The 22718-nt window shown below is 29.2% G+C and overlaps 2 protein-coding genes and 1 long non-coding RNA gene across 3 annotated transcripts in view; all 3 read right to left on the reverse strand.

Moving 5' to 3' along the window:
* Positions 1 to 1916: 1916 nt before the first annotated feature.
* On the reverse strand, positions 1917 to 2573 carry LOC139426909 (histone-lysine N-methyltransferase SETMAR-like). The gene has a single exon (XM_071187046.1). It carries the CDS (start codon positions 2571 to 2573, stop codon positions 1917 to 1919), a length of 657 nt encoding a protein of 218 aa, XP_071043147.1.
* Positions 2574 to 5511: 2938 nt separating this feature from the next.
* LOC139426678 (uncharacterized) lies at positions 5512 to 7638 on the reverse strand. Its single transcript, XR_011637903.1, has 2 exons — positions 6339 to 7638; positions 5512 to 5624 (listed from the first exon to the last, which is right to left on the reverse strand). It is a non-coding gene; the product is annotated as an uncharacterized lncRNA (long non-coding RNA).
* A 3544-nt stretch (positions 7639 to 11182) lies between these two features.
* LOC107442365 (diphthine--ammonia ligase) overlaps positions 11183 to 22718 on the reverse strand; it is a gene marked incomplete in the record, with an annotated part of 29945 nt that continues 18409 nt past the window's right edge. Inside the window, 4 exon segments of the mRNA XM_043050991.2 lie at positions 11183 to 11314; positions 16733 to 16827; positions 21093 to 21184; positions 21266 to 21330. Of these exon segments, the coding sequence (XP_042906925.2) occupies positions 16734 to 16827; positions 21093 to 21184; positions 21266 to 21330 (251 nt within the window).

Consider the following 22718-nt stretch of genomic DNA (forward strand, 5'->3'; position numbering starts at 1 on the left):
TTCAAACTCGGACCCTAGGTAGGGGTCTATCGTCCAAACAAGGCTGCTGAAGAAAATATTTATAGGCCAAGTAGGGGGGTCACAGTGGGCCCCTAAACGTATATTGTGAAGTTGAGAGGAGAGAGCTTTTGAAGCCAAACTGTGGTAGGCTTCACGTATCACCGTGGACTGGAAGGTAGGCCACCAGACATGCAAGTTCGCTGCAGGAGGGAGGTGTCCTGGATTCGAATCCCAGGGACGATCAAATTTTCAAAAAAAAAATTTTTTTATTTTTTTATTTTAAATTATATTATTTTTGTATGTGTTTTTCGATATTCTGGAGTTTCCTGCATGTAGGAAAAAAAATTTTATTGGGAAAATGGGAAAAAACTGGAAAAATCCAAGAAAATCGTTTATTTGCTCTTTTGCGACTTCTATTGTAACATTTGGGATATTCTAGCATGCATGGGGTGTTTTCTGTGTGTGAAATCCAGCAAAGAAAGCGTAATGGAATAATAAAAAAAGAGGATTAAAAAAATAAAATGGCTCGAGAAAGGTTCAAATTTCAAAACCCCTAGATCCCTTTAATATCAAGGTATAATTTTCAAACTCTGACCCTAAGTAGGGTGTCTATGGTTTAAACACGGCTGCTAAAGAGAATTTTTATAGGCCATTTAGAGGGATCACAGTGGGCCCCTATAAGGAATATTGCGAAGATGAGAGGAGAGAGCTTTTGAAGTGAAAATGTGGTAGGCTTCACGTATCACTGTGGACTGGAAGGTAGGCCAGCAGACAAGGAAGTTCGCTGCTGTAGGGAGGGGTCCTGGGTTCGAATCCCAGTTGCGGAAAAAAATTTTTATTCTTTTTTTTCTTTAAAATTGTATTATTTTTTTATGTGTTTTTCGATATTCTGGAGGGTTCTGCCTGTGGGAAATAATATTTTTTTTATTGGGAAAATTTGAAAATCTGTAAAAATCCAGGAAAATCAGTTTATTTGCTCTTTTTCGACTTCTTTTGTAACATTTCGGATATTCTAGCATGCATGGGGTGTTTTCTGTTTGTGAAATCCAGCAAAGAAAGCGTAATGGAATAATGAAAAGAAAGAATAAAAAAATAAAATGCCTCTGGAAAGGTTTAAATTGCAAGACCCCCTAGCTCCCTTTAATATCAAGGTATAATTTTCAAACTCGGACCCTTAGAAGGGGTCTATGGACCAAACAAGACTTCCGAAGAGATTTTTTATAGGCCATTTAGGGGGGTCACAGTGGGCCCCTAAGGGTATATTGCGAAGATGAGAGGAGAGAGCTTTTGAAGCGAAACTGTGGTAGGCTTCACGTATAACCGTGGACTGGAAGGTAGGCCACCAGAGAAGCAAGTTCGTTGCTGGAGGGAGGGATCCTAGAATCGAATTTGACTTTCATATAAATGAGGTTATTTCAAATATTCTAACTGTGGCGTAACTACCACTATAAATATTGAATCCTAATTCACTAGTATACGAGGATCCCTCTGAAATTGTTGAGATACAACTAGAATTTTTAAAGTTACACTTACAAAATTTTAGGTGTGTTCAAAGTAGACTCCTCCAGCATCAATGCACTTTTGTAGTCGAATTTTCCGCACATTAAATACCTCAAGCCATTCACTTCTTGGAATAGATGAAAAAAATGCATTTATAGCCGCACCAATCTCTTCCTGTGAATGAAAACGACGTCCATGTAAGTTCTTTTTTAGATTAAAGAATAACCAAAAGTCACACAATGCTATATCAGGTGAATACGGCGGATGTTCTGACACTTTAATTTGTTTTTGTTTAAGAAACTCAACTGTTAATCCGTCTGTTTGTGAAGATGCATTATCATGGTGAAGCACTAGTCCCCTAGCATTTACTTCTTGTAGAATTTCTGGAAGACATTTAGTGGTATGCCAGTTTGCTGTTATTGTCTTCTGTCCTTCCAATTTGATGGCTTTGACCAATCCCATTCTTCTGAAGAAAGCGGCACTTCTTTCAGTGCGCGTTGTCTTTTCACCACTGTTGGCATGAGATCATCTTCAAAGACCCATACTTTGCTTTTTTGACGCGTTGGAACGTCAAAAAACGGTATGTTCGTTTCATCAACCTTTACAATTTTAGAAATAATGCGGTGGCCACCATTATTTTGCAATTTAAGAGTTTCTTTACCGATTCTGACACGCTCCTCTTTTTGGTGCTCAGTTAGATTATGGGGAACCCAATGGCAAACTACTTTTTTCATTCGTAATTCCTTATGAATAATTTTGTGTATGGCTGCGGATCCAATGTTAAGTTCCTTCTGTATAATTTGATAGGTACAGCGATTATCATCCTTTAACATTTTTCGTATTACAGACACATTATCCGGGATCACTGCCGACGGCGGCCTTCCTGTGTTTTCTTCATCCTGAAGAAAATTACCATCTCTGCTAAATTCTTTAAACCATCTGAATACAGTAGCACGAGCTGGAGATTCATCACCAAATGCTAATTGCAACAGTTGAACGCATTCTTCTTGATTTAATCCTGCTATAAAATCGTAGAAAATCAAAGCGTGAAAATGTTCTCGCGTCAACTCCATTTTCTCTTCTGTTCAAAATTTATTCTACGCGAAACAAGTTGAAGTAAGTCAGTAAAAATCGTCTGCTGTGTTAAAATACTTTGTATTTTAAAATTAAACAGTTATTTTTATTTTGGAAATTCTCGTCTGCGCGTATCTCAAAAATTTCAGAGTAACCCTCGTATAAGACATGTTAACTTGATTCTAACATGAGGTACATTTTGATAGATGAAGGTTGACATAGTCTATTACTAAAATCCCCACATAACTGTAAAATAAAATTAACTTTTGCTAAACTCTAAAATTAATTTAGTTGAATGAAAATTTAAATAGCAAAGTAACTTTCATTTAAAAAAATTAAGTTGCATTATTTAAAAACAAAATTTGCAATCACGTGTTAGATATCTTTCAAAATTTCATTACATTAACTTTAGATAAGTTGAATCAACATTAAGGTTTGTTTAAACATATGATGACTCATTTACAAATCTTCAGCTGTGTAAAAATAGTGGAAGTAAAATTATTTTTAGTTTTTGATTAAATTTAGTGGCAAATGTTTTCAATGTTTTTATTGAAGTAAACTATTGTTTGAGATATTTTTTTTTCAAATAAAGAGCTAAATTTGTAATAGTTTTTGCATTTTGTCTTCGGTATAAATAAAACTTATTTTTAGTTATTTCTATTATTTTATTGAATGAAAACAAATTTGTGTTTGGTTAGATTATAAAGAATTGTGATTATGGGTGTATATGTACATATCTTAGCAGGAACTCCTACTTTTGTAAGAAATATAAAATGTACCTAAATATAAAGAAAAAATTACAAATATTTGCATCAAATCTCATTGACCATGGTAGAGAAAAAAAGATTGTGATGGCACCTTTTATTAAATATATTTGGTCTCATAACTGTTGTTGGTGGTGGCGGTCATGAAGGCAGAAAAGGAGCAATTTTTCTTGTTTTCGAACGGAACCATCTATGGCCAAAATTTCAACTTCTGCCACACCCATACTTCTTACCTATTTCTAGGATGGACCCATTCATCCACAGATAGTAATTTTGACCTGAACTGGGGAACGATCAATCTCTAATTCAGTACCCCCAGAGGTATAATTTGTTCTGGGAACACGGACGACTTTGTGATCCGACAGATTTAAGGTGCACCGGTCACCATTTACAACTAGGGGAGTCTTCCACCGGCTGGATTCGAAGTTTCGTTCTCACGAACGTGAGTCCAGCGCCCTGCCAACCAGGCCATGTTTTATAACTAGCACATCCGAGTACAAGACGTTCTTGAGGTGAAAAAAGTTTGATGGCAAATACTATAGTAATTTTTATTTTAAATGTTTAATGTGTAATGCCATTTTAATAATTTATTCAATACAATTTCAGTTGTTGAAAAAAAAATCCCATTTCTTTCATAGTGGTATTTTACTTTCAATAATTTCGCGTTGGTTTACCGAAACATTAACAGATTGCTGTTGGAATCCAAATACAATTACAGGTTTAAAAATCTTCACAAAAATAAACTGTTAAGAAAAACCGCTAAAAAAAGCCCTCGAAAGCTATAACCTTTTCACTGACCGTTGGTACACCTTAACGGATATATCCCATACAGCACATTGACTTCGTTATGACATCCTAAAGTTTTCTTCTTTAGGATTCTGTGACTTCCAGAGGAAGTCCTATATTTTCCGCTAAATGTCCTACGGATGTCATCTGCGTGTTAGTATGTCCCACCTGCAGATATCTTAATGATGTCATAACTAGGACAGTTTCAGGATACCTTTAGAACGCTTTAGGATGGCATTAGGACAAAAAAAGACCTGTTTAGTAAGGATTTAGGTAAATTGTGGGATGCATGTTGGAAATGGTGTGATAGTTATAGGAGGGTGTCTTATTTTGGAAATATATTTCATCTCTGAAATTTTTATTAATATTGGCAACTTAAATAAGGTTTTTATTTTAAATTTACTGAATTAGAGGTCAGAAAAATGTTTTCTAAATGAAAAAAAGTCTGATAGTTTTTAAATTGTATATCACTTATCTTGATTGGCATTACTAATTTTCCAGAAAAATGGCTATTCCTCAACTATTTTTTTTAGGGAAAATTAGTAAAGCAAAAGGGAGTAAAACAGTTAAAAAACAAACGTATCTAAAGAAAAGAATAATGTATCATTTTAATCCAAAAATTTGCAAGTTAATTGGATTTCACATTTCTATTGTTAAGGAATAAAAACTTGGCCATTATTAAAAAGTCTACTTGAATGTACCCTTTGAACACAAAGGAAGGTTATAAGTTTCCTAATTAGCGTTAGTTTTCTTCAAAGAATATTTCTAATTAAATTAAATTATGAGCCTTGCTGAATCTTTTATGCACATTGTAATTTACGACTGCTTCATTATTGCTCATATTGTTTAATGTAGTAGATATATTAAAGATCTTATAAAAAAATAATGAATAATTTTCTTTTTAATGATGCTCTAATACTGAAAACTTCGCATTAATATTTAAATTTCTAGTATTATCAATTGAAACTATTTAATTGGCAAAATATTTCTCATTACATTCTCCTGCAAAATTTACTAAAATATATTTTATATTATAAATAGTTTAAATGAAGTTGCGACTATTTTATCAAAAACTCAAAATATATGTTTATGGATCACATACTTTATTGTTTTGATATAGTGTCAATGATGCAATTTAAAAAACAAATAAAACTCGAAAATTATCTGTTTTTATATACAAATTAAAACAGCTGTTGCCATGTTTTGCTGAAGAATTGTTAGCTGAAGGCATAATTAAATCAGTATCTTGAAGATATTAAAAATAACCTGTTTTAAGGATTTATCTATTTTTTGCAGCATAAATTTAACAAATGCAAATAAAGATGAGAATCGAAAATAAACAATATTAGAGTCACATAAGTAAAACTTTTATTTTCACAATTATATCTTTATTTTTTTTTTCAGAATAAACTCTTCTTTCTTTAGCATGGTACAACCAGCCTTTAATAATGCTTTCAACTTCATTTACTTTAGTGTTTGTGAAAACACTGCAAACAGCCTCTAAAACAAAACAAAAAGAAAATATAAACAAACCAGTAGGTATTTCTATGAACAAACATAAAAATTATTTCAGAACCTATTTAAAGGGTATCTAAAACTAAATTAGTAGAAGCCCAGATTTCTGTTACTCTCAGGGAAAACATCATGGGGTGACCCTTTTTTAATTAGGACTAAAATCACTCTTTATTTCTCTAAATAAAAAAATGACTTTTTTTATTGCCCATCATACATAACAGTTCACAAAAAAATAAAATGATTTGATTCATTGGCACAAGATTAATCTGGCAACATCAACTGTAATAATGATAAAGCTGTTAGTACATGTAACAATGATCAGAATGTTTTAAAATGCGAGTCATTGGATAACTGAAGTATCGTATGATTATCGTTCTACTGTGACTGGAAACGAAGATGGCGATACTAATAAAAAGATTATTGCAAACAATTGCACTCTTATAAATTATTCCTAACACAGAGAATGTTAGAAATTTATAAACTCATTAAAAATTCATGGAATACTAAAATTATAGTATATTACGAAGTTAAAAAAAAAGCTGGTTATAGATGTTTATTTGAAAACTAAATTTAATAATAATACCATTTTAATGAATATAAATACTTTAAAAATAAGATTGTTTTCTAGAAAGGCAACCTTAGCAATACANTATATATATATATATGTATGTATATATATAAACAGAGATTAGATATTACCAATAATTGCATCTGACACTCTGTAATTCAAAAATCTTTTTTTTTTCATTATTGCCCACCCAGCTATAGAGTTCAGCAACATCATCAGGCACGATGTGACGAAGTGCTTGTCTTGTGTGCTCTTTAAAATCAGTTCCATCAAGACTTTGCAATCTAGCAAACTATGAGAAAAAAGAAAAAAATTATTAAAATTAAAAAATTTATCACCTTATGCCTTAAGTTCAGAAAATAATTTATCTCAAGTATTATTTACTTAGAAACAAATGGATTTTTACCACCACTGCAAAAGAATAATTTAAACAAAAAGTTATATATTTCATTATATTAAAAATACATAAAAGCAAATTTGCTGGTTATATATTATTAAGTTATAAATTTGTTAAAGGAAGTTTTGTAAAAACTCTCCGCTTGAATTTTTATCATGGAGGAGAAAATTTTCTATAACTTTAAGCTCTAGAGAAAATGATCATATAAAGGTTTTCTGAATTATTTCCAAATAATATAGCAAAGAATTAATTCGCTGACACATTTTACAGGAATCCCAAGATTGCATCGTTGATGCATTGAGGGTGCAGATTAAAAAAATTGCATTGATGGTTACTAATAAATTCAAGATGAAGAAAGTATGTTGCTCACGTCTTAATTCAAATTAAGCTTGATATCATGATCTGATTAAAAAAAATTAATATTGAAGAATATTATAAAAGATTATATTTAAAAGCATTCTATAACAACTTTTCAAACAAAGTCATCTAATTATTTTAATTTATGAATTAAATAACTACAATATACAAAAGTTAAGTACGGAAATAAAATGAAAAAAAAATTATACAAGTATTTGAAACGAATAAGAAATTATACAAATAACAATATTTTAAAAAAGAAAATTGACGCGTAAATGATACCACTATTAAAAATTTATTTTAAATAAAACAAAATTTCATTCTGAAAATAGCTTATCGTAAATCAGTACTCGTAAAAGAACAAGCTCTTGGAGAATCTAGAAAAAGACAATACTAAAATTTAGCATACAATTTTTGTTGTAAAAATTCAAATATGTAAATATTAATTAAATGTTTCAACCACAATTATCAGTTAAAAATGTTAATAAACATTTAATAATGGAGAAAATATGTAGATCAACTACAAGTCAGTTTTATATGCCTTTTAAAGCACTAAATATTTTATCTTAAAAAATCATTGAATATTTCTTTAACCCCATCAATAAATACATATTATGAAACGCAATATACCAGAAGTTTTAATTCTCAAAAAAAAAAAAAAAAAAAAAAAAAAAAAAAAAAAAAAAAAAAGAGTGCACAAGTGGTGCACTCTCGCACCCCTGAAAGGATTAGAAGTTTTAAAACTAGCAAATGAAATAGAATATTATTTTTCAATAAAATTCAGTCTATTGGTTTTATAGATTATAAGAACGTAAGAAAATAACACATTTCAATACTCAGGATTTCTTGCAAACTGTTGGATGTGTGTGTTACTATGAATGACAGAAATCGGTGGTTGTTGACTTCCGGTGAATGTTGAGTTGTTGTAGTTTCCTTACGTCGCACTAGAGCTGTACAGTGGGCTATTGGCGACGGTCTGGGAAACATCCCTGAGAATGATCCAAAGATATGCCATCCCAGTTTTGATCCTCTGCAGAGGAGATAGTATCCTCGCTTCGGTAGGCCGACGACCTGCACGCGAAGTCGAGCACTTTACGTTAGAACAGTTTAACGAGGACTCATACCGCACACCCTCGTTCTCTACGCAGACTGATCCAAGCTGTCACCCACCCGCACACTAACCGCATCCAGTGATGCTTGACTTCGGTGGGAACCATATCTTAACAATCAGTCCTCTGCGGATTTCTTTGTTAATTTATATAATTTTTTCATGTGCAAATCCATTTCGGGCAAATCCGTGGCTAAAATTATGTGTAAAACAGACAATTCATGTTTCCTTCTCTTTTCTATTTTATATTTTTTTTTCTTAAATAAATACTTATTTATAGTCAACTTCTTTAAATTATCCAGCATAATATTACCTTGCGCACATCCATTTTCGAGCCTATTCTTGATAACCAGCAAATCAAACGCACTTTAAAACAAAACTCCTCTAGTTACGCTCAATTTGCGCTTTAGTTTTCAGATTTTGCAATCTGGCAATCTTGTTACGAAAATATTTTAAATCATTCTTGAAAAATTTCCCATTCATGTAAGTTCATTATAATTCGCTGCTCGCTTTATAGATTATGCTTTATTCTGTTTTTTTTTCTAATATTTTATTTTCTGTTTTTACATGTTATTTTTACTTATTGGGTTCTATTTTATTTGTTGTAATTTTTGTAAAACTTTTTTGAGTGCTCCTCACATTATTGTATTGATATATTTTGCTTTGGCTATATTGATGCAATATTTGAAAGCACTCTTTTTTGCGGATATAATCGTGTGGGCTGATAAAAAGGTTACATCTTTTATTTTCCGGAATTTTAAAAAAAAAAAATTCTTTTTTTTCCAGTTTTTTTTATTTTTATTATTATTATTTTCCTTGTTCCCCCTTTTTTCATATGTCTGAAATTTTCCTTTGTTTCGTCTTTATTTTGAACATATTTCATAAGTTCTATTTACATGTAGCTTATGCGCAATAAATGAAAATTACTTGTTTTTTTAAAATTTTCTTCGTATTTATTTATTTCGCAATATATATATATGTAAATGCCTTGGTTACCATTAATAAAGTCAATCAACACAATTAATGATTATGCTTATTCTTTAATAATAACATGAGTCACACACACTCTTAAATCGAACCACACAGGTTCCAGTTTCACACAGAACTTCAACTAACAAAAAACATATTCACTCAGAATCTAATCTTCACTAAGGTTACTAGTTTCACTTAGAAACTACTTCAACAGACAATTCCACACTGACTAAGATATGGGGAAATTACATGAAATGCACTCCTTGCGTGCAAAAGAGAAACTGATTGNCACCCCTGACAGGATTAGAAGTTTTAAAACTAGCAAATGAAATAGAATATTATTTTTCAATAAAATTCAGTCTATTGGTTTTATAGGTTATAAGAACGTAAGAAAATAACACATTTCAATACTCAGGATTTCTTGCAAACTGTTGGATGTGTGTGTTACTATGAATGACAGAAATCGGTGGTTGTTGACTTCCGGTGAATGTTGAGTTGTTGTAGTTTCCTTACGTCGCACTAGAGCTGTACAGTGGGCTATTGGCGACGGTCTGGGAAACATCCCTGAGAATGATCCAAAGATATGCCATCCCAGTTTTGATCCTCTGCAGAGGAGATAGTATCCTCGCTTCGGTAGGCCGACGACCTGCACGCGAAGTCGAGCACTTTACGTTAGAACAGTTTAACGAGGACTCATACCGCACACCCTCGTTCTCTACGCAGACTGATCCAAGCTGTCACCCACCCGCACACTAACCGCATCCAGTGATGCTTGACTTCGGTGGGAACCATATCTTAACAATCAGTCCTCTGCGGATTTCTTTGTTAATTTATATAATTTTTCCATGTGCAAATCCATTTCGGGCAAATCCGTGGCTAAAATTATGTGCAAAACAGACAATTCATGTTTCCTTCTCTTTTCTATTTTATATTTTTTTTCTTAAATAAATACTTATTTATAATCAACTTCTTTAAATTATCCAGCATAATATTACCTTGCGCACATCCATTTTCGAGTCTATTCTTGATAACCAGCAAATCAAACGCACTTTAAAACAAAACTCCTCTAGTTACGCTCAATTTGAGCTTTAGTTTTCAGATTTTGCAATCTGGCAATCTTGTTACGAAAATATTTTAAATCATTCTTGAAAAATTTCCCATTCATGTAAGTTCATTATAATTCGCTGCTCGCTTAATAGATTATGTTTTATTCTGTTTTTTTTTTTTTTTTTNTTTTTTCTTTTTTTTTTTCTAATATTTTATTTTCTGTTTTTACATGTTATTTTTACTTATTGGGTTCTATTTTATATGTTGTAATTTTTGTAAAACTTTTTTGAGTGCTCCTCACATTATTGTATTGATATATTTTGCTTTGGCTATATTGATGCAATATTTGAAAGCACTCTTTTTTGCGGATATAATCGTGTGGGCTGATGAAAAGATTACATCTTTCATTTTCCGGAATTTTTTTAAAAAAAAAAAATTTCTTTTTTTTTTCAGTTTTTTTTAATTTTTATTATTATTATTTTCCTTGTTCCCCCTTTTTTCATATGTCTGTAATTTTCCTTTGTTTTATCTTTATTTTGAACATATTTACTTGTAGCTTATGCGCAATAAATGAAACTTATTGGTTTTTTTAATTTTCTTCGTATTTTTTCATTTCGCTATATATATATATATGTAAATTCCTTGGTTACCATTAATAAAGTCAATCAACACATTTAATGATTATGCTTATTCTTTAATAATAATATGAGTCACACAGACTCTTAAATCGAACCACACAGGTTCCAGTTTCACACAGAACTTCAACTAACAAAAAACATATTCACTCAGAATCTTAACCACTAAGGTTACTAGTTTCACTTAGAAACTACTTCAACAGACAATTCCACACTGACTAACTCTTCTTTAATACCTAATGATATTGGGAAATTACATGAAATACACTCCTTGCGTGCAAAAGAGAAACTGATTGGTCTAGTTTTTGCTAAAGAATAAAAGGAATACAATAATTGTAAACAATCTTTAAAACTACTAATCTTCAAAATATTTCTTGGAATAAAACTGTGAAAAGTATGAAAGACATTTATGATAAAAATTTGACACAACAAACAGAAAATAAATACAACAATGAGACATAATTTTAAAAAATAACATTTTAATGTGACAATTCCAGATTATAAATGCATAAAAACATAAGATGACAGACATAAAAACATAATAGGTCCCTTTTTCCAATCTTGTTTAGATAACAAATAAACTTTCTTTCACTGAAACAAAAAATAATAATTACATTAAGATTCACATAATTACACATACAGCTATACTTAAGAGGCTTTTCAAATATTATGTAAACATATATCAGGCAATTTTGGAAACAGCAAAAACAAGCATATAACAAACTGCTTACGTAAAAAGTTGCAACGATGGTTTTTACTTTGTTTTAAACTTTTATTACGGTAACCTAATTTTAGGATAAAATTCAAATAAACAATGCAACTTTACGTAAAGCAAAATTTACATTTCAATTCCTCTTATAAAATTTTGAGTAGAACATTATACAGAAATCTTTCTTATTTTTCTTTCTGAGCTTGAAATTTCCATGTGTTACATTTAGTTAAAATTTTTATTTTACATTTAAAGAAAATTTGGGAAAAGATAGATTTAAATGTTTTACTTCAGCATTGCTTATAATTTTCCTCTCCCCTTGTCAGCAAAAATAAGCAAACCACTGAGTGCTTACAAAATATTTGAATGGCCTTATAGACAAAAATAAATTTAATAAATCTTAAGATTTCAAAAAAAGATCAGTACAAAAGAGTAAGCACCAATATGTATATCAAAGGAACATAAAAAAAAGTTAATTTACAAAGAAAATAAAAAAAAATACAGTAGAGTCTCAATAACCTGAGTTTCCGCTTTAACCGAGCTATCAAATATTTCAAGAATTTTTTTTGTTCTAGTTCATTTTTTTCAGGGTATCTGCTACATTTCAGATTTTCAAATTCATGACTTTCCATGACTAATTCCAAGAATTTTTGGCGACTTTACGAAGTTACTATTTTTTCCGACAAAAACACAACAATAAATTTAAAAAAGTATTATAATAACATTAAGTGAAATGATTAGTATAACCAAAACTGTTATACTCTGCATCCTCAAATTTATAGATTTCAAATTTAAAAAACAGAGTAAAGAAAGAGTTGAAGCAATAAAATAGTTGAAAAAAATACAAAAGCAAATTTTTTTTTTTCTTTTTTTCAGCAGAATTATATTCTAAAGATACTTTTCTTGTTCATCAAAAACGAAAGAAATACTCCAGATTTTTCCGTTCTCATTTCGGAATTTAAAAAAAATTGCCAATGACTAGCTTGCATCAGCTAGAATTTTAAATTGATAAAACAAAATAAATAAATAATAATAAAAATTCTAAAATTTCAGAAATTTAAAAGATAATTGACGTTGGAAATGACGTTTTTTCTTTCATTCCTTTGAAAGAGAACCAGAATTTTTAAAGAACATGATAAAAAAACATTTTTTATTTTAATAAAATATGACTGTGGTCTGTGAGTCGGGATTTTGTTACAAATTCAGATATTTGGAACACCCTGAAATGGGGGGAAGGGTAAATTCCATTTTAAAAATTAGATTCTTCAGCGACCAAAATACATGACTATTCATGATTTTTTTTAACAAAAATAGTTAAAATCATGGCAAATTTTGTTCAATACTGAAATTCATGACTCTCCAGGTGTGCGGATACCCTGTTTTTATTTTTAAAACTATTTTTTATTTTATTTTCCAAACACTAAAGAAAACAAGTTGACCTACATCACGAGATTACAGATGAAATGATTGTTAATAATGAAAACGAATTTAGCCAAGATGATGTAGACAGTGACGATGAAAATCAATATATAAAAATCTGTCATACAGATGAACTAAAAGCTATTGAATATACCGACAAGGTATCTGTCACATTTTAAGCTTTCAAATTCATGACTTTCCATGACTAATTCCTAGAATTTGTCATGACTTAACGAAGTTACTATTTTCTCTGACAAAAACACAAGAAATTTAAAAAAGCATTATAATAACATAAATTGAAATGATAGGTATAACCAAAACTGTTATACTTTGCATCGTTATATTTAAAGATTTTAAATTTAAAAAAACAGAGTAAAGAAAGAGTTGCAGCAATAAAATAGCTGAAAAAAATACAAAAGTAAATAATTTTTTTCTGCAGAATTATATTCTAAAGAAACTTTTCTCGTTCACCTAAAAGGAAAGAAATACTCCTGATTTTCATTTCGGAATTAAAAAAAATCACCAATGACTGGCTTGCTTCAGCTAGAAATTTAAATTGATAAAAAAAATAAATAATAATAATAACAAAAATTCTGAAATCACAGAAGTTTAAAGGATAATTCGTTCAAGAAATGATGTTTTTTCTTTCATTTTTTAAACACCATAATTTTTAAAGAACATGATAAAAAAATTTCATATTTTAAAAAGATATGACNTCGGAACACCATGTTTAAATTTCATTTTAAAAATCAGATTTTTCAGCAACCTAAATCCATAACTTTCCATGATTTTCTTAAAAAAATCATTAAAATCATGACATTTCATGACAAATTTTGTTCAATACCAAAATTCATGACTTTTCAAGACTTTCCAGGTGTGCGGATACAGAACAACAAGAGGCAACACCACCCTTCCAGTTATACCTAAATGGCGAAACATTGCTGTAGAAAACCGCCAAAATAATGTTAAACAAAAAAGGATTAAGGACTTTTTTTAAGTAAAAACTCTTTCATTCTCATAATGTATTCTTATACCTTATGTAGAGTTTTTAAGTAAGCTTTTTAATTATAATATGAATTGTATGTGGTGTACTCGTAACAATTTTCTATTTGTTAAATATATTACATTTATACCTACTTTGTTCCTTTTCTATACACTTCCCTTTAACCGAGTTTTTCGGCTATTCGAGTTCGTTGCGTTCCCCATTAAATTCAGATCATCAGTATTTACAAATAGGATTACAAATTTTCAGGGGTGATTGTGGGCCCAACTCAAAAATCCTGAAAATTTCTTGAGTAAAATCATTCAAAAAATTAATATCTTCATAAATTAAATTCATTGAAATTTTTAAAACATGATATTCTAAATGAATTACATGTAGCAAAATTTAAATGAATAATTATGTGTAAGTTTACTTTTATCTCTTATCACATTTATTATTCTTCCAGAAAAAATTTTTACAAATGAAAGAGATGCCAAGTATAAATTACAGTTCTAATATTTTTAAACAAAATATACAAGTATTTTTATATATAAATGTGATCGATGATTTCTCAAAGCTTCTGGACTTTGGATTTCCGGAAACTTTCTGATCGGAAATCCGGATTTTTTCCGGAGCACAATCACCCCTGAATTTTATTTTAATTGATATCCTTTTTTTTTTTTTAATTGAGAAGTATTTTGACTTGTCTGTGGTAGATAAAAAAAAAATTTAACATATTTAAGATTAAAAAAAGCTTGACAAACAAGAAAGGGGTAAGAAAATGATTGGTGAGTGAAACCTCAAAATATTCTGTTTTTAACTTTGAAAGAGATGTTTACTTAATGAATTATTATGTAGTTTGTCCTCATGAAAACAACAATAAATTAAAAACATTTTCTGGTTTCATTATATGTTCCCTTACATTACAGAATAATATTTTGGACAATATTATTAACATTAAGAGAAATAACAAATGTTTTAAATTTAGAGTAAAATACTTAAGATTAATTTAATTCATGCTGAAAAGAATAACACTTTGAAAGAATTGAACTTTTACATAGATTTAAATTTTAATGTTTATTTGGTTTTTAATTTTTATTTACTAGTGATGTTCTTTCAGTGAATTATTAATCACTTTGTTGGTTATGAACGAGTTCGGCTAGCAATCGAATCATGCTACATTGCTCGGGAGCAAGATTTCAACCGAAGGTGTTAGAAACGAGCACTACTTGCGAAGTGAAATTTTTCCCCAATGCGAGCTGACGAGCTGAGCTAATTCGCCATCATTAATCTGCATTGATTACGTTACAGACGAATCCTATTCACGAAATTTTGTTAGTTTTACTGCCTACAGATGGCAGTACGGGTTCCATGAATAATTTCAAAATGAAGGGGAAATATTTTTTTTTAACTTGTTCCTTCTATGCGTATTTTGGAGCGTTTTTAGGGTGTTTGTAAAGTAAAATGGCTCAAAAGCGAAAGTTAGATAATTATGATGATGATTATGATTTTTAAAGATTTTTAGGTAATTACTGTATTTAAATGCTTCACAAAAGTTTTACATTAGTTGTATTTATTTAGTCCTTTCAATTTAATATTTGTCTAACTTTATAATTAACTATTATTATTTATATAACTGATTATAATCATCTATAATTTACTATTTAATAATTATTTTAAAGTATGTAAAAACTGTTATTTATGTAATAAAAATACTTTAAGAAATTTTTAAAACATGTCAGGTGAGCTATCTACGGCATCGAGAAGGGTGACATTTTCGAAAGAACGGCGGGGGAAAACAGCTGCCGCTTTTGATTACTGTTTACTCGTAATACTGTGCGAATTGAGTAGTAAACGAAAACTGCTCATTTCCCTAACTGCCAAACAGTTAAATTAAACTTTTTTTATTTATTTAATTTTATACTTTACTTTTATTTTCGGAATCATATTGAGACGCTAAATCAACATGGACAGCACATACAGACTATGTATCAGCATTTTTTAGGACAGCCAAAAATAGCACGGACAGACATTGATAACACATTGAAATCAAATTTATAATCACATCCATCATAAAGACAAGAGAGTTGAACTGTATAATTCTTCATACAGAAAAGTGTCTACAAACTATATTAACCTGGAAATTTCTGAACTTAAATAGGATAAAATGTGCACTGCAATGGATTTTAAATCTTATCAATAGAAAAACACTACATTAGTTTGTACAGAGAAGGCAAAATACATACAGGGGTCTGTAAAGACATTTTGTGAAAGGTCCAGTTTTTGTGAAATTGTGAAAAAATTACTCACATTCCTTCAACCAGGGTCCTGCTTTTATGAATTTGTGCAAATAGGGTCCGGTTACTGCAAAAACTTTTTTAAGGAGCTTTTAAATTGTAAATAGATACAAGATTACGCTCAGCACTGTAAAATTATAATTTAAAAAAAAAATTTCAAAAATAAACAGCAATTGCTGCTTCAAAATTAAAGATGCAACATACACATATTTGGTATTTAGCCCATACCGCTGAACGCAGAATATTCATTTCAACAAATAATGGAAGAATCGCCTGCCGAAGACAAAACTTAATTCGTTTACATCCATCTTCCTTGTTTTATGCCCCTGGGAAGGGTTTATTCAATTAACAAAACAATAATGAAGCTAAACAAATTTGGGGAGGGTCCGATTAAAAGAAAAATCATTTTGTGAAGGACCCGATTTTAAATAAAAATATTTTGTGAAGGGTCCGTTTTTAAGAAAATATATTTTGTGAAGGGTCCGTTAACGGACCTAAATTTCTTTTAAACAGACCCTTGACATAACAATATTATTCCATTAAACATAGATTGACACAAACTTAAATAAAATACAGATTTCACAATAAATTTAATATTTTACCTTATTTTTTTTCACAAAGTTCAACTTTTTTAAATTTCAAGTAACCAACAGGAGCAAAGGCATTATCAGCATGGATAATGGTTTCTTTTTCTTTTCTGAAAAATAGGTCAGTTTTAATGAGCGCTATTTTTATAAACACAATCAGATTGTAAAACACAAATAACACTATTAATCTCTTCTGGACAGGTAGAAAGAAATGCTCTACATTTATACAGACTAAATGTACTAATTTGAGAGTAACATATTAAGATCACATCTTGGAGCCATAAAGGCGTATATTTTTTTATATGATACCTTCAGCTGTGACATCACATTTCTGAAGGGATTAAACGACGTCAGAAAATGAAACCAGTTCTAAGTAACTTTAAAATGCCACGTTTTATAAAATTTTTAACTTAAAATGGGTTAAGTTAAAAATTTTATAAAACATGGCATTTTCATTGAAATATGTTTAAATTACCATTTTTAAGACACAAAAAGGTTTTGCGCATGAAAAATATTTTATTTAGCAAAATAAAATGGTGCACAAATCAGTAAATAAACTATTTAATTGAACACTTTGTTTTTTAATAACATTTGTTTTATTTTAATTTTATTCACAATTTTAATCCGTCTTTACATGCAACTTTAATTTATCAAAAAAATATTATTAATATCAAGTGAAATATTTATATGCAATATTAATCCACAAAAAAAATATATTGTAAAAACATATGATTAATTTCAAGCTAAATAATTATATGTTACTTCAATCCACTTCAAAAGCATATGATTAATCTCAAGCAGAATAATTAGATGCAATTTTAATCCATCACAAAAGCACATGATTAATCTCAAGCGGAATAATTATATGCAACTTTAATAGATCACAAAAGCATATGATTAATCTCAAGTGGCATTATCATAGATCTTCAAAAAGTCTAATTATTCAATAATTGTTTCAAGTGAAAAAAAAATAAACAGAGCATTTTGAAAATTTTTCAACAGAAAGCGTTTTTAATTGCTAGTATTTTATAGATGTCTTCAGAACCCAATAGAAGAAAAATAAAATTATTGAAGATATAAATCACAGTATTAAAAAAAAAATATTTATTGAAATGGTACGTTTACACACCTTTGGATGGAAATGGGTTAAAAGCGCAAACAAGTTATACAACAGTAGAAAAATTATCTTACAGCTGCAGTCACTATCAGAGCTAGGATCATTTTTACATTAAGAGGCTTTGTGATTTCTACTTTTCAGATATTGATTTTTCATTTTTTAATAAATTTTGAAAGATAATTTTTCATTTTAAGATATCGCCTTTTGCTAGTGATTTAAATTTTTTAATTATAAATTACATACTTATTCTAATCATTACCTTACTTTTTTTACTATATTTATAAATATAAATTAGAATTTATAATTCTATTTTTATAAAGTAGCTAATATAAAACACGTTTTCTAAAAATGTCCCGGACATTTATGGATGGATTTGGGAGGATCCCCCCTTTTCTTTACGGATTTTTAGATCATTGAGGGAAAACAATACCGTAGAAGCCGGTAAAAAAATAATTATTAATGGATTTTAATTAACTTAACATTTTTTTTATCTTATTGTACAGATTTAATATTTATTTTATCATGCTATTAATAAAAAATTTGCACTTACATAAAATAATAATAGCTCTTATATAATACAATATTATGCAGCACAATAAAAACTTTAAAATTATCCTTAACTTAGTGTACGCATAAGATAAAGAAAAAAATCCTCTGAATTCTATTTAGTTTTTAATTTTTTTGGAACTTGGAGAAACAGCTCAGCATAAAACAAATAATGCTATTGTAAATGAAATAATATAATATAGCTGAGTTATCATCTTTAAATGTCCTATGGATTGGCCTTTGAGAAGCCTGCATTTTTTAAAAGACAAAAATAAGAAATAAAATTCCTTGCTTTTTCCCAGTTTGTAGGGAAAATTTCAAAATTCCCTACCTTTTCCCTGTTATTTTAGATGATTTTTAAATTCCCTGTTTTTTCCCAATTTGTAGGAAAAATTTCAAACTTCCCTGCATTTTCCCTGTTATTTTAGGTGATTTTTAAATTCCCTGCATTTTCCAGGTTTGGGAGTGGCAGCCTTGTATTATGTGGTAACAGATCAGATTTTTAAAAAAAATCAATTCAATATATTGATTCAACAATCTTAAAAGGACAAACTATCAAAACATTTAAATAATTTTTTTTATTTTTTGAAACTATTTTATTCCCTCTTTCAGATCTGGACATTATTTATTCATTTTCTTTTTTGTTTCTGGTTAGTATAAGAAAAACAGGAGCGGGCAAAATTGTTCCTTTGAAAATTTCAAATGTATAGACAGGGTGTGCATCTAAATTTTTCAACAAAAAATAAGCACCTTTCAAGCACTCAAGAATATTTTTAAGCACAATTTTAAAAAAAAGCATAATCAAAATTTAGATGTGGGTAGTAATAGTTTCCCCCCCCCCTAATTTTTTCATAGAAAAAAAATTTAAAAACGTTTGCAAAGTCTTTATATCATCATGATAAAATAATTAGCTTCTGACAAAGGATCTTGGCTCTTTCTTGATTATCAAAGGAGGCTCTTTCTTGATTATATTAGCACAATACATTTCATACTCAATCAAGCATTCTATTCATAAAATAAATAATTACTTTATTTAATTATGTAAAAAAATTATACTTATTTAAACTATAATTTAAAAAAATTAAAGTGCATTTTTTTAGTTAAAAAAAAAGATTAAAGTTTTTTTTATAAAAGTATATTCAAAAGTTAGCATGGCTAATATTATTGATTACACTGAATATATAAAGATATGTAAAGAATTAAGCTAAGTAAGAAAACCTTAATAAATTTTCATTACAAATGTAAATTAAATGAGTGAATAGCCCCTTTTAAATTTTTATTAAAATTTGTAACCTGCTTCAGTATTTTTTTTAATGAAATAATTAAAAAAAATTTCAATAATTTTGAAATATAATTACATTGAATATTGAAGCTAAATATTTTTACCAGAAGTAAATTATTACAGGGTCCCACATTTCTAATAATAAAAAAATTGAATTTTTGTTTAAATTTATTTTAAATGAATACAATTGTTATAAACTCATGTTTGTGAAAATTGCAACACCATGAAGGACTTACGCGAGTGAGCTGAAATTTTCAGGAAATGCAAAGTAGAGCATAATATGCAAATGNGAATTTCGTAGCAATAATCATTGAAAAGGTGATCTAGAAACGAAATAGACTTACAATGGAATTTGTGCAGATTGAACGAATTAAAAAGTAAAGACTCAAATTTGCAATTCAAAATTTTAAGGAAAAAAAAAGTTAAGTGTGTTCAGAAACTATCTTGTGGGGTGCAGATTTTCCCCCCAATTTATGCTTAAAAGAAGAAAAAAACATCGCTAGGAGTACAGAAAAGTCTCCCAATAGCCTTCTTTTCCTGAAAATATTTGTTTTTTTAGCCTTTTCAGGCAACAACAAAAAAGTTACCATAGTCGCCTCATGCCAAAAATAGTTGCATTTTAGTTGCCTGTGGCAACCCTGTAAAGAGTAAATCAGTGAAGAGTGTTCACAAATTGGTATGGAACTTGAGATAGCCCAAGCTGGCAAATGGCGGTCAGAATAAACACAGAAGTGTCACTCCAATCATTAAGTGTTACTCCAATTTTGAATGTTTAAGCATTAACAATGGGTAGAAAGAAATTATTATAAAGTATTTCATAAGTGCGGCTACTTATTAAATAAATACATAACTGCCAACATGGATAGGAAAAAATCCAGTAGATTTTACGAAATAACGTACATTTCATGATAATTGTTGAATAATGTACCAAATATTTTATACATGGGGAATTTTAGGGATTTTTATAGTCATCGAAATAGAAAAACTGCAATATTTTCTAGTTATGATTGACATTAAACATACTTGAAATCTTATGTATTATGTTTACTGATAGTTACGAATAATTATAGGAATTTAATCCATTAAAGACAGTTAAAAGATTTTTTTTAATTAATTTAAAAAAAGAGACTTTGGAATAAAAAATAAACTGAACATTTTAGAATAAAAAAAGCTTCGAAACTGATCTCTATAAATCAGGTTTGCTTCATTATGTATTAATAGTACTTATTTAAATATTCCAGCACGCAAGCACTAATCAGTACTGAAATTTTATTTCAATCGGGATTTTTTTTAGGAAACTTACTCATTTTTAGGGAATTTTCTAAAATGTACAAAAATTGGGAGAATTACCAGAAACCAATAGACCAGGGGAAACTGGCAAAATCCAGTAGAGTTGGCAGCTATGTAAATAATAAGAGAAGGCTACTTACATTTCCAATCTTTTTTTAAATAAAGGACAATCTAGAGTGAAAGACTCAAATTCTCCACCTTCCCCACAAATGTTCAAGCCGTACTGTTTATTCTGCGTGAAAAAAGTGCTGTTGAAGTAAATTGTTGAAACAAGTCATCGAAATTTGAAATATCATCTTATGAAAACACTTACCATAGCAATCATGTGTGGATAGATTTCTTCAAGACTCATACCCAAGTGCACTTCAGGCTCCAAACCTGAATAATAAGAGATCCATCTCAAACAATTATTAGAATAAGAAGGTTTTTTATATCTTCTTTAAAAGGTTTCAGATAAAAACCAATCATTTGCCAGAATATTGTACTGCAAACCCTGAGGCAGAATTTTTTTAAGCTATCAGTGACAAAACTCTCTAGCATCTTTCTGCAAGATACTTTTATTAAGGACAAAAAATATATGATACTCATTTATTAATATTGCAATATTAATAAATGAGCAACATTAATAAATTGCAAAATCATAAATTGCAATATTAATAAATTGCAACATCAATATTGAAAACCCTGTGGCAGAATTTTTTCAAGCTGTCAGTGACAAAACTGTTTAACATCTTTCTGCAAGATACTTTTAATAAGGACAAAAAATATATGATACTCATTTATTAATATTGCAATATTAATAAATGAGCAACATTAATAAATTGCAGAATCATAAATTGCAATATTAATAAATTGCAACATCAATATTGAAAACCCTGTGGCAGAATTTTTTCAAGCTATCAGTGACAAAACTGTTTAACATCTTTCTGCAAGATACTTTTAATAAGGACAAACATACATGATACTCATTTAAAAAAGTGCAATAATTTTGCATTCTATTATTATGAGTGATATTCTCGAATTTTGTGGAGGGGGAACGCACAAATTATTACCTTCTTAGCATTTTGTAAGTAATTATCACAATAAAAAAAATTTAAAATCAGGAAATCCGTAGTAGTAATTGCCGAAAATAGATGGACAACGAAATCACGGGAATCGGACTCCTCGAATGCGTGTTTTGAGATTAGGTTGCCGTAATAAATATAAAATTTAAAAACAATGGGGACATCAAAAGTCATAACATTAAAAAAATCGATAGAATTATAGACATAAAAAAGTTATTATTCAAATGCAAGATTCGAATTTTCCATATTGTTTGAAATATATCGGAATATTTAAAATGCTTAGGAAAATGAATATCAATAACTGCCAAAAATACAATCGAAACATTAAATCGATTTATGATACTATCAGCATAAATATACAAATAGCCTCACAAAATCATTATCTAAATGCACGATTCAAATATTGCGTGAATATTTCTGTAAAAAAAAATTCTTTTTCACTTTTCAAAGGAAAAAACTTTCTGTAAGAACTATATAACATTCTGCGAGAGTGTCGCCGTGATTCTGCCAAAAGGATTGCAAATATTTCGAGTGTGGGCAAAATTAAAAATAATAAATAGATAAATTTTAACTTGATAACAAGAAACATTTCAAAATAACTTTGCATCAATATCCAATTATGATATTTTTAAGACAAGAATATGAGTGAAATATCTGGACGCAAGAATATATCTAATGGGTAATGGTAGTGGAGGGCAAGGG

Source organism: Parasteatoda tepidariorum, chromosome 10, assembly GCF_043381705.1.
Source record: "Parasteatoda tepidariorum isolate YZ-2023 chromosome 10, CAS_Ptep_4.0, whole genome shotgun sequence".
In the NCBI taxonomy this organism is placed as follows: Eukaryota; Metazoa; Arthropoda; class Arachnida; order Araneae; family Theridiidae; genus Parasteatoda; species Parasteatoda tepidariorum.